The 12200-nt window shown below is 37.8% G+C and overlaps 1 protein-coding gene across 1 annotated transcript; it reads left to right on the forward strand.

Moving 5' to 3' along the window:
- The first annotated feature begins 3117 nt into the window (after positions 1-3117).
- terf2ip (telomeric repeat binding factor 2, interacting protein) lies at positions 3118-10927 on the forward strand. Its single transcript, XM_023264225.3, has 9 exons — positions 3118-3227; positions 4232-4477; positions 5153-5298; positions 5518-5747; positions 6666-6761; positions 6893-7550; positions 7635-7735; positions 7975-8409; positions 8664-10927. Exons 2-9 carry the CDS (start codon positions 4248-4250, stop codon positions 8880-8882), a joined length of 2115 nt encoding a protein of 704 aa, XP_023119993.2. The 5' UTR covers positions 3118-3227; positions 4232-4247; the 3' UTR covers positions 8883-10927.
- Positions 10928-12200: the final 1273 nt, after the last annotated feature.

Below are 12200 nucleotides of genomic sequence, written 5' to 3' on the forward strand. Positions count from 1 at the left end.
GCCTGTCCAAAGTTAGTTTCTCTGAAGTGGATAATGTTTCTTATCCAAACCAAAAATGAAAGCGAGAGATCAGATCTGAAGTTGAACAGGACAGAGCTTCATTTTCCCCTCTTTGTGGGTTTCTCTGGTTATTGTCAGTAGCTTCTCTATAATGCTATAAGGAAACTGAAGCCTTATGGTGGTTCAGAGGCTTTTGATAGCCTGCAGCTGAAGTGACCCCAGGAGTTTTATTTTTACCCAAGCTGCACATCCATAAGGATCACAGCTTGTCAGTGACAAAGCAAAACTGCACTGGCAACACCACCACTGGAGCCTAAATTGGTCTTCTCAAGAAGCTCTGGTTGATGACCTGCATACATTCATTAGTCTTAGAAGACGGAAATGTTTTGTTTATTAGCCACAGTAAAGGATTCATTAAAGAAGAGACTGGATTACCCAAACGATTTGTGCTTTTTCTTGATTGAAGCTGTTTCCAGATTATAGTTCCGCAACCAAGCACTCCAACTCAGGACTATTAAGCAGATCAGACTGGAAATAATAGGAAATAGTATTTGACTGACAGCTGTGTGGTTCCATAAACTGGTGCAATATCTCCCTCTGCTGACTGGAAGCCACCGGTGAGCCTCAAAGAAGTGGAATTTTCCTCAGCTGGAGCTAAACCGAACCAGACTGTGTCACGCTGTGGTGACCTGACCTCACATCCTCTCTGCTGATTCTGAGGAAAAGAAAGCTCCACTGATATCAACACAGCAGATCAAGCCCTCAGCGTGATAATGACTCAGGAGTGAGTTGATTGTTTCAGGGCAGCAGCTCAGGTCAAGGATGGATGACAATCAGCTTGAAGGAGTGAATATCTCCACATCTATGTAATTATTACAAATTGTCTACAAACATGCATTGATTTGGAGGAGTCGTAGGGCCTGAGAGGCTGCTGTATTGTTTCAGCTGGTTGGGCTGAAGAGGGAGAGGAACAATAGAGGCCAATAACAATAATGTAGCTGTCAGAGCTGTGAGGGAGGCAAGGTCAGTGAGGTGATACAGTAAACAGGCCAGCCCAATTCCTTCCCATGGCCTCCTGGCTTAACTGAATGAAGGATAAGTCAGGCTAAAGCTGCATGCTACGTTTCATAAAGTCTATCAGCAACAATGAGGCTGATGAAGTATTAAGTTTTAAGTTTGTACAGGATTAAATCATAATGTAAAAGTAACATTAAAACACTTGCTTTTGTATTCTATTTTTCCACTTTGAAAAGTACAGATTCTGTTTTAGTCATGATACAAGGTGTCCACATTTTTCCCCCCATGTGAAAGTAATTGAAGCCATTTTATATAAGCTGTTGGGTTCATTCCATTAATCAGTGCTGATTGCACAGGTAGGGGAAAGGGTTAAAGTGTGCAAAGTGAATTATTCTCTGCGTGTCTCTAATGTAGATTTGTTTATTTGAGAACATGTTGAATTCTATAACCAACATTTTAGAGCATGACCGTGCTCCTTCTTTTTTTCTGTATCTACAGCTTTTAACCACATGAGGGGAAAGTTTTAAAAAGTAATATGACTTCGGAATTGAGGAAGAATATGAGGAAATGCAGACATCTGTGGTCAAAGCTGTAGTCGGTTTTCCAGACTGCACTGCGAAAAAAGTGCATGCATGTCATCAAATTTGTGTCTCAATTTTAGCTTCTTCAGAAACCAAACACTACTGATGTTCCCTCACCACACTCGCTGCATGTATTCACTTGAAATTCTATAATAATAGACTGTTTTTACTGCTCGCTGCCAGTTTTATGACGAGGTGCTGAAGTTAGTTACAGCAGTTATTCTTTCTACTTTTCAGCACCTGCCTCAGGGGGACAATCGGCTGATCAGGAGTGGTGTCTCCCACAGAAATGACAGACTTTATGTGTCTTTTTCCAGAAATGTCATTTGTGTTTCCTGGTCTGTGAGCATAAGATCCCTAGCACGCTGACCGTGTGGTCCTGGCCCTGTTTTATTCATCATTTACACTGTGCGGAAAAAAATGGGGTTTTTTTGCACTTATTACAAGTCATTGTGTATTTTGAGCATGTGAACATGATCTACTTTTTTCAGAGTCACATTTCAGGAAGGTCATCCTGTATCATCACTGCTTTTAGTTTTTCCTTTGGCTAAGATTTTTTGGTATTTTTAGAGCTTTTGTCTTATTGTGCAAGTTTTTTGCCTCAGTGGAAGGTAAATAAGCTTTGTTTTTTGTTGGGTTTTTTTTTTTGGGTTCTGGAATACATTTTATCTCTCAACCAAAAAGCTTCAGCAGTTCTGAAGACAAACATCTCCAAGAGTAAGAAATAAAATAAAATGCAGCTGCCACTTTCAAGTACCATGACCCGGATAACTGAGGATCTACATAGACATATTGTACAAGTTTACAATTAAGAAGAAGAAATTTAGAAGAAGAGCTAATAGAACAGAAAATCAGTTAAACAAAAGCCTTTTAGAATTATCAATTTAAAACAAAAACTTTTACCACAATATGGGTTGTGGACTTTATTTTGAAGTCATGCTTTAATATCTTTTTAAAATTCTTAATTTTTCTTGTTTAATAACTTAAATGAAAATATTGATGATATGCATCGCTAGATTTTAAAACATTTGATACACTTGCTTCAGTAATATCCTTAAGCTTAAATCGGATGTACTTGTGCAGTATTTTACTTTATTTGTCTTTTCTGTCCAACACATTCAGGTGAAAAATATTGCATATTTTATTCATCAACATTTACTTGACAGCTTTAATTAGAAGTTACTTTATGAATGAGCATAAGGCACAGAAAATATGTAATAAGTTAATAAAATATAACACATTGCTATGTTATGTATATAAATGAATTCCAGTCAGACCCACCTTGCTTAGCTCTCATTAGAACCATTTTTTTTGGTCTCATGAGTACTTAAACTTGCACCTGATTAATTTTGTGATGATTGCATTTGCTGAACTTTTACTTACAACTGACTATTTTTACAGTTCAATATTACTACTTTTAATTAAGTAAAGCGCCACTTATACTACTAATAAACCATATTAACGCTATTTATTAAACACAGTAGTGTAGTACAGATACAAACAGTAGGGGGCGGTAATGCGGCACTAAGTAGGTGAAATTCGCCGAGGAAGAAAAAGACCAGGAAGTAGGCTGTATTTTTGTTCGTGTCGGGGCGGGAAAGCGGAGTTAAGAAGCCAACAAACTTCCTGGTGAGTTGTAAGTTTAGGTTTTAGCCTTATTTAATACCCCCAAACTAATTAGGCAGCAGCGTTTTTCACAGTCTGCAATTATTTGCTACGTTGAAGCTGAAAGTGCTAGCCTGTTTAAGCTAACGTTACTATGGTAACATATTCAGGTACCCCCCAGCTAAACACAACATTTAGCAACTCCTGGGTGAACACAGTGGCGCTGTAAAACGTTGGTAAATGTTGCGTTTAGTTTCTTCTGTCCAGTAATTGTTTACATAAATCGGTTCTGCTAAGAGCTGTAGGTCAAAACCGTTCAATATGATCTTGTACAAGCATAGGATAAGATAATAGTAAATGGGTTGTACAGATATTATATTTACACTCGATTAAAGCAATTCAACAGCAGCACTTTAAAGTCTAGAAGTCGGTTATTTTACGACAATTTTAGCAAATACTGAGCTACATAAAGGTGGGATTTGTTGTAATGCTCTAGTAATGGTCTGTTCGATCTTTCAAGCTAATAAACTAGCAGCCGAATGATTTGCAATCATTTGCTTTGTTTATAAAACGCTGGAAATGCCAATTAACATTTAATAGATATTTTTCTATTTTTTTCTTCTTTGAATCAGCAGTCCAGAATACAAGGCTATGATATTTAGTAAAAATGTTGAATGTTTGCAGGTAGAACATCAAATGTTTGGCATTTATTGTTGGAAAAAATATTTTATAAATTATTAAATCAGCTGATTATTTTATTTGTTGATGAAAGACTTTAATCTCTGGATGTATTGCCTTGTTAGTAAGCTAACAAGGCACCTAGCTATTGCCAGGATAGAGATACAGCATGAGATTGTTTCGTTGTGTTGACTGTTAAGACATTGTCATATGCAAAGGAGCTGTTTCCTGTGAGATTTGGGTGGTTTTCATGTGCTGCTTCTTCAGTGTTTGTGCCCATAATATTGTCCCAGAAGATATTTTTAAATTGTTAACATAAGTCCCATCTGTCATTGAATTTGTTCCTCTAGGTGATATCTCCTGACCATGCCATCCAAACAGGAAAATGTGGTTCAACCTGCTTATTCCCCAGTTCTATTCATGAATGTGGATGGTGAGCCCATGTCTTTCTTCCTGCGACCGGGTCCCACCAAACGGAAGCTACAACCACTCATCACAGCTGGAGGGGGGAGATTGAGCAACGTCCAGCAGCCTGGAGTAATCTTGCTGATGGACCCTGAGGAAAGAAGCAGTATTCCTGAATCTACTTCTCACTGGTAGGCACTGGACCAAATGGCTATTAGCAAATGTTGCATTTTAAGGAATGTAATTCATTCAGTCAGTATCAGGAAATTACATGATCTTAAAGCTGCACCGTTTAAGACTTTTGTTAGGTGGTGATAGATTTGACTCAACCAATTTATCATCCATGCTATGAGGTTTACTCATTTTACACTTAAATCCGCTCTGGAGCATACCATAATATGGCAGAAAGAGACAGTTGTACAGTTGAGTTGTTTGCAAGATGTATTAGTTTTAATACATTCGATTTTGTCCGTGTGATCTTGGTTGTCACTATCTTATACATACCATTGTCCCACTGTTACTACACAGACATTTTTATGCATCGCCATTACTCTAAGACAAAGATAGAATACCAGCTTATTATACCATCAAAGAACATATATTATTTAAAATCATGTCTCATGGCTTACTTTATAATTAGATGTATCATATCCTCAAGTGGAATATTAAATGCTGGGTTTTTAAACACTTCAGTACCGTCTCTTCTGCATTAATATGGCAAATAGTATGAAGTGCTGTGCCCCTTTTCTAATGACGAAAATGATTTTAAGTTTTTGCACAGTAAGCCGAAGCAACCCAAGAAGTCATTCCTGTGCAACTATTTCACATCACAAATATGAAACATGTTAATTTTTTAATTTCCTCAGGTACGTGTCTATCCAGTATATTCATGACTGTATTGAGAAGAATGAACAGCTGGATTTAGAGGATTACAGATTAAATCCTGGTGTAGTCCAGAGAAGCTCTGCTAGACTCAACAGAAGCAAAGAAAGCTCACCTCGACTACCAGGAGGTAAGTTGTAAACAGCAGCCTTCACACTTTCTATGGAGTATAACTTTAAAGTTTCACATTGATTCTCTGTTGACATTTGTAAAAGACTTAAGGAATACCAAAAATGAGATGTGCACTGCATATTTATTACCTGGATCATTTACTCTCAAATTAGGATTTTGTGTAAATTTGGTCAATCGTTAATCTACTTATGTATGTACGTTCTTTGATTATAATTAGGCAGGCTGCCCTACACCCCAGAAGATGATGCTGCCATTTTGAATTATGTAAGTAAGCACAAGACAGAGACTGGGGGGAACCGGCTTTGGCAACAGATGGAGAAGCAGGATGTCACTAGTCACAGCTGGCAGTCAATGAAATATCGTTACAAAGTTCTGGCTAAGAAGCAGTCGCCGGTTGTGCACTTAAAAACAACAGAAGACAACAAGGCAACAGAGGAAGAGACAGAGGTAATAACTACATAGACATATTGTCATTTTTTTGTCATTTATTTGTCTGTTTCTGTCAAAATGTACGTAAGTGATGCAAGTTTGAAGTACAACACAGCATGGTTTAATCCAGTCCTACATATTTCTACATATTTTCACGGCCACTTTTTTTTGTTACAATTTCCAAATTAAGGCTTTGTCAGTTTAGTATAACATTTATCTCAATATAGTTAAATGGAAATAATGTGTAGTAAATGTTTTTAATTCATGTGTTCTTGTAAGGAAGAGTGTGAAACAATTTTCAATTGTAACCTAAATGTAGAAATGACAGAATATGAGATGAATTCTAAGTGATGTGTTTTGTTCCTTTGAAATGTCATGAACCAGTTAGAAAGCTCTTTATCTTCGGTGGGTTTCATTTTGAGTTGAACTTTACAGTATTATTTACTGTCAGTGGACCAACAAAGCCACCACTGTGTCCAGCAAAAGCAAGCTTAAGGCTCCTCACCAGTGAACAAACAAATCATACAGAACATACTTAACTGACATGGTTGAACGTGTTTATATAATGTCTACGTTGGAGGTAGAAGTTACTGCTACACTGGCTTTAGCTTTTACGTATAAATTCAAAGACATCTATATTAAAAGTGTATCACAAGTGAAGGAGCTGTTTCCAACTATATAATAATGTGCTGCATTAGCTCCTTACCTGAACTTCTTCTAGCTTCGGAAAAGCCAAAAACCCTGCTCAACCTCACATCTGTTGTAGAGAGGAGTGCTACCACTGGGTGGCATCAATGTTTTAAGCATCATTACAACCATGAAAACATTTATTGCAAGGCATGTTGCGACATGCTAGATGTCTTAAGTACAAATTCAGCTTTGGAATCTCTCTCAGTCACATCTGTGATTAACATGAAGAATTACAATCATCTTTAGGTGGAAAACAAACAAGAGACAGATTTTCCAAAACATCCATGTGAAGAAGATGTTGTTCCTCCTCAAATGCATTCAGCAGATTCAGACCTGACACAGGTACAGTAGTAGCAAGAAGTCACTGCATGGAGGTAGTTTGGTTAATGATTTAAATATATAAAGTTTTTATGTGAATAAGTAAATAATTAAGTGGAGCAGAATTGAACAGAACAGGTTTGGTGTTCCCGCAGATAGATCTCCAGTCCACAATGGATGAAAGCAAAGCAGAAAATGTAGATGCTGAGACATCCATCTCTGTTCAAGAAAAGGAGCAGCAAGTGAATCAACAGACAGATGAACCACCAGCAGAAAGCATACAAACAGAAATTATAGAAGCTGAAACATCTAACCCTCCCCAAAATGAGGGGCTTTGTCCAGACCTCCAGACAGATATCCAGCTTATTACAGCTGAGAACACTGAAAGAGATGGACCTCATACAGCTGTCTCGCCACAGAAGCAGAGTTTGCCGGACGAGTCTCAACCAAGTCAGCCTGAGTCGACACCTAAAACTTCTTCTTCAAAAAAGTCAAAAGAGAAGCAGAAGACGTCCCCTAATTTGGAACAACCACAGCGTCGAATAACACGCTGGCAGCTTGAGCTTGAGACGTCATTATCCCCTGAACCTTATGCGAAAAAACTCAGATCATCATTGAACTCTGCTGAACAACCTACATCATCTCCACAGTGCATGAAGAAAACTAAATCAGCAGTGAAGTCTGCACTTCAGAAAGACACAACTCCAAACGAGCCACCTTCAAAGAAAGCCAGAGGAGGGAGTGTGGAAGCAGCGGCAGAAAGTCAACCGGAGCAGAATGGAGACGCTACTGTCTCTGAAACAGCACCAGCAGGTTTGTTGTGTTGCTTTTTGCATGGTTTTACAACAAGCCAAATGCTCTGTCAGTGGAACATTTGACCTTCTCCTCTGTTTTTAGATGAGTCTGACTCAGTGCCTCAGAAAGCAGAGAAGAAAAAAGAGAAGAGAAAGTTGGGGATTCTTGAACTGGCAACAAAGGAGTTTGAAGATGAAAGTGAGGTAGGGCACTGATTACAACATTAATAAACAATAGAAGATTGAAAGTTTTATGTAATTAACTGACTTTTGTGCACTACAGTTGAATGTGTGATTTAGTTGCCATAATCTTTGTGTTCAAGTGTATTATCACTTTAAAGAATATGCACAATTTTTCACCCCCACACATACAGTCCGTCTACTTGTACAAAAACAGTGCCGAAGACCACATTCTTTACACATCTTTTATGTTTCTATCATAGTCGGATGAAGCTCCAGATCTCCCTCCTGAAACAGAAGCCACATCGACAGAACCCAGCGTCCCCCCACCTCCAGACACAGCTGCAGATCCTGCTTCCCCGCAGTCCAACCCTGAACGTGCATCCAGCCACCAGGAGAACGTGCAAGAAGCTCACGCCTCCAGTAGCAACTCTGTAGCAGAGACAAGCTGCCCTAAACCTGCAGCCACTGAGCCTGCTGCTGTTTCTGAGGCTGCCAATGCACAGTTTAACGCCCACCTCTTCATATTTGACAGTGAATCTCAGGAAGAAGACTCTCAGTCTATTGTTGGTGGTCGTCCAGCCACTGCGTCCAACCCTGAGCCATTAGTGAACAAAGATGCTGCATTTTCTCTCACTCAGACCCAGTTAGAGGAGGACAAGCAGCGAATCAGAGAGCTGATGAACCAGACAGGCCAGGTGAGTGTTTCACTGCAGCAGCTACACATTTGTTATTGCAGTGTCACTTTTCTAGCAGCACACTGGTCTTTATTTGATTCACAGTCTTACTCCTGTTGTGTCATTTTTATTCTTGGTTATATTCTTTTATCTTTTAAGAGTCCGATGTTCCAACAGACAAGAAGTAATAACACAAATGACAACACTTACTCTTGTTTACTTCTCTGCCTGTTTTGTGTCAAATCATTTTCTAATTTTTACTATTTTTCCTCTAGGACTTAGTTAGTGTAACCAAAGCCTTGTTGAAGACCAGTGGAGACTTCACAGCTGCACTGGATCTGCTTTTAAATCCCTCCTCCATTTCTGGACCGTTTTGGAATCGCTGTGATGACAATCTTTTGCTGTCCGTCGATCCAGTTGTTCGCCAGCAGCTGCAGGAGAAATACGGTGAGGAGAGTGTGGCTAAAAGAATCGTGTTTCTTGAGGTGGTTTGATGAAACAGGTACAGCTAGAAATAAGGAGACAAGAAGGGACATAAGGAATGTTCTCATCCATCATGGCAACTTAATTGTGGAAAATGCAATCTTAAAATTTACAGATTAATTTTAAAATTGAGTTTACATAGTAGATATTGTGCCATGTAGATTTTTGTTTGCAGACAAAATCTTTTAATGCATTTTAATAAGAAATGCTTCGTTTTATATGTTATGTTGGTGTTTTTTATTATCATATATGTTTGTCTCCCTGAAATTGCATAATACATTTTAATGTCATCTAAGAAACCGTACTCTGTTTACTTTATTCAGAGATTATATTGTAGAGGATAAAAACGTAGTTCAGCTAATCAGAAAACGAGTGCAGTAATGTCCTCTACAGGCCAGTTTAATTTAACAGTTCATAAATGTAACTGGAACTTAGATTTGCATTTTTTTTAATGCATTGTCAGTTGTTTCTGAGTGCACTCTGGACAAAACGTTTAAATTCATATAAACTGTGACCAGTTTTAATAAAGTCATTTAACTAAAATGGAATTTGATATTTTTCCAAAAGTTGAACAAAGTAATGCTGAAGCTGATATATTTAGACTTTTACATCATATTATGGGTTAAACATCAAAAAACTGTAGATTCTACATGTCAAGTGTCTTGTTTTGAGACATTTTACAGCAGTTTTCTCAAGCTGAGTAGTAGTTCTTATAACAAATAAACTGACCTTCAAGTGTGCAGAAACATTTCCTGTTTATTGAGCTGAACACAATCTATAACATCACAGGACTGGTGGCACTGATTTCATTATAGAAATGACTCAGACTTTGTACAGCTCTGACACAAAAGCATTCATACACATAAGAACTGTAGCTATATGTGTGTGTTACCTAAAGCCATATGTTGTAGATGATCTACTTGAACAACACACAGACACTTTGAACCCACTCAGTAAATCAAAGGAAAAGTATTGTTAAAAAACAGGCAAAATAGCATTTATTTTTTATCCAATCCACCATTTTATTTCATTTTATCCCAGTATCAATTGAGTACATTTCAAAACTGAATCTGCCCTAGATCCACATGAATACACTGTATCAATAGTTTAAAGAAACCAAAACCCTAAAGAGAGAAAAGCAATTAAATAAAATAGAAAAATCAACAGGATGTTACCTATGAGGCAAAACAAACACAAAGACCAGCATCCAACACAGGTCAGCAGAAAATACCCAAATATGGCCACAAGTATTGCTGCACCTTTTATCTCCCCATCATGTTTATGATATTAAAAGTAATAATGACGTTAACAGCAAACAGTTATGCTAATGAACATGTAAAACTGTGTTGACACAACAGTTAACACAACCATATAATCCCAGTGCTTTACAGATAAAAACCACTCGTATAAAACCCCTTTATAGTATGAAACATTCGCATCCACCACGACCTAATTTACATACATGTAGGTCACAAACTGTAAGTTGATCAGCCTAAGAACCTGTTTAATAAAGCAAAACATACCAAGGTCTCCACGCAGTAACAGCACACCATGTATCCCTGGGTTTTTAACAGCTACATGTTTTTTTGCGCAGCTTTTACTTAAGGTCTTTAGAGAATTCCTCCAATCAAGCTACATTCAACAAGGAGGGTTGCTACAGTATTTTCAACTGATATATAACTGTAACCTGCTTCAAGTGATGGGAGAGTGGAGATAACACATGTCCCACAGTTTTCAAAAGTTACTGATAACGGAAAACAATACATTTTTCCAAATCATACAAAAATCTGCACACAAACACATCTGTGGCAGGCATGTTCGAACACTGAGACTTTCCAGAGTTAGTAGGATTCATAGCTTGATTTACATCTTTGTCATGTTGCTGTACACGTTTGCTTTGGTTGGCTGGTTAGTGTTATGGCCAGAGTGGTGTGAAAGACAGCGTAGTTTGTTGTTAGAGCTGCTGCTCCTCGATGTTACAGCCAAACAATCAGTAAATGAAGTTTGATGATGTTGCGACAAAGTACAGTACTAATAAATGAATGGCTCTTTGTTACTTAACAGGCTGGTTTTATGTCAACGCAAAGATAAAAGTGTGATTCTTTTTTCTTATGTGAGTGAGGCTGTCCCTCATTCTTGTCGGACATAATCAGTTAATTTCTATTATGGGTGATCTGTTGCACTGGTGTTTGAAGAAAGTGCACCTAGGAATTTCACTCATTTTGAATTCTTTTTTTGAGATGCATTAATGAATAGCATCACAATTTGAAATATAAACAAAAGATATATTTAATAAAAGTTAGGGAAGAGCTAACTAATAGAGAGCTGCTCTCAAAATATTCCAAAATGAGCACTTGCAACCTTTACATGACAGTTTTGATAGACATGACATTCATGGCTGAAATGTTATCGGAAGCCCTCAAGTTGCTTCAGTTCAATGTTTTAAACGGAAATCAAAATGAAAAGTTCACCAGGCGCCACCCTAACACAAACAAGAGATGACTCAGATGGTGTTTATATAGCTAAAAGTATCAGCTGATGCAAATTTACATCATCACCAACACACTGTTGCCATATACTTGAGTAATTTGGGGGACAATTGCAGTTTTATGAGGTGATACCCTTTTTTTTTTATTAAACACCACTGTATGTTCCTGGGTGTTGCAGCCACACAATCAAAAAATAATGTTTGATGTTGTCGCTACAAAGTACAGTACCAGTAACAGAATGGCTCTTTGTCACTTCTCAGGCTGGTTTTATATCAAAAGACAGAAATAGTAAGTTTTCTGTGAGTGAGGCTTTTCCTCACTCTTGTCTGGTACAATCGGTTAGTTTGTATTATGGGCGACCTGCAGTGGTCAATAAATGACCAAAACATCCAAAATGTTTAATAATCCTGCAAAATTAATAACAGCTGACTATGGCGACAAGAACACAGTTGACACAGTTTTTTTGGTTAACACAGAATGATTAAAAACAGTGAAAAATACATTTTCTGCCACAAATACCATTACTTAAAGATTAGGATAGACAGTGTTTTGATTAAAAACGTAGCGCACAGTCTGCATTGCAGCTTTTTAGTTCAAAATATAATGTTATATAAAAAAAGACCCACAGCTCCTTTTTCCTCCCACACGCATGCTTAAACAACAAAAAGGCTGTATTTTAACATTCTGCTTTGTAAAACTTCTAGATAGAAGTAGCACTTTTTATTTTTGATCCAGCAAACCGTACATACATTATAATACAAAGAGGTGATTAAAAAGATCACTTCTGTCCCCATGCGTCGATCAATTTCTGCGCTCATCCAGTGGAAGCACTGAACAGCG

This window comes from Amphiprion ocellaris, chromosome 5 (genome assembly GCF_022539595.1).
Source record: "Amphiprion ocellaris isolate individual 3 ecotype Okinawa chromosome 5, ASM2253959v1, whole genome shotgun sequence".
Lineage (NCBI taxonomy): Eukaryota > Metazoa > Chordata > Actinopteri > Pomacentridae > Amphiprion > Amphiprion ocellaris.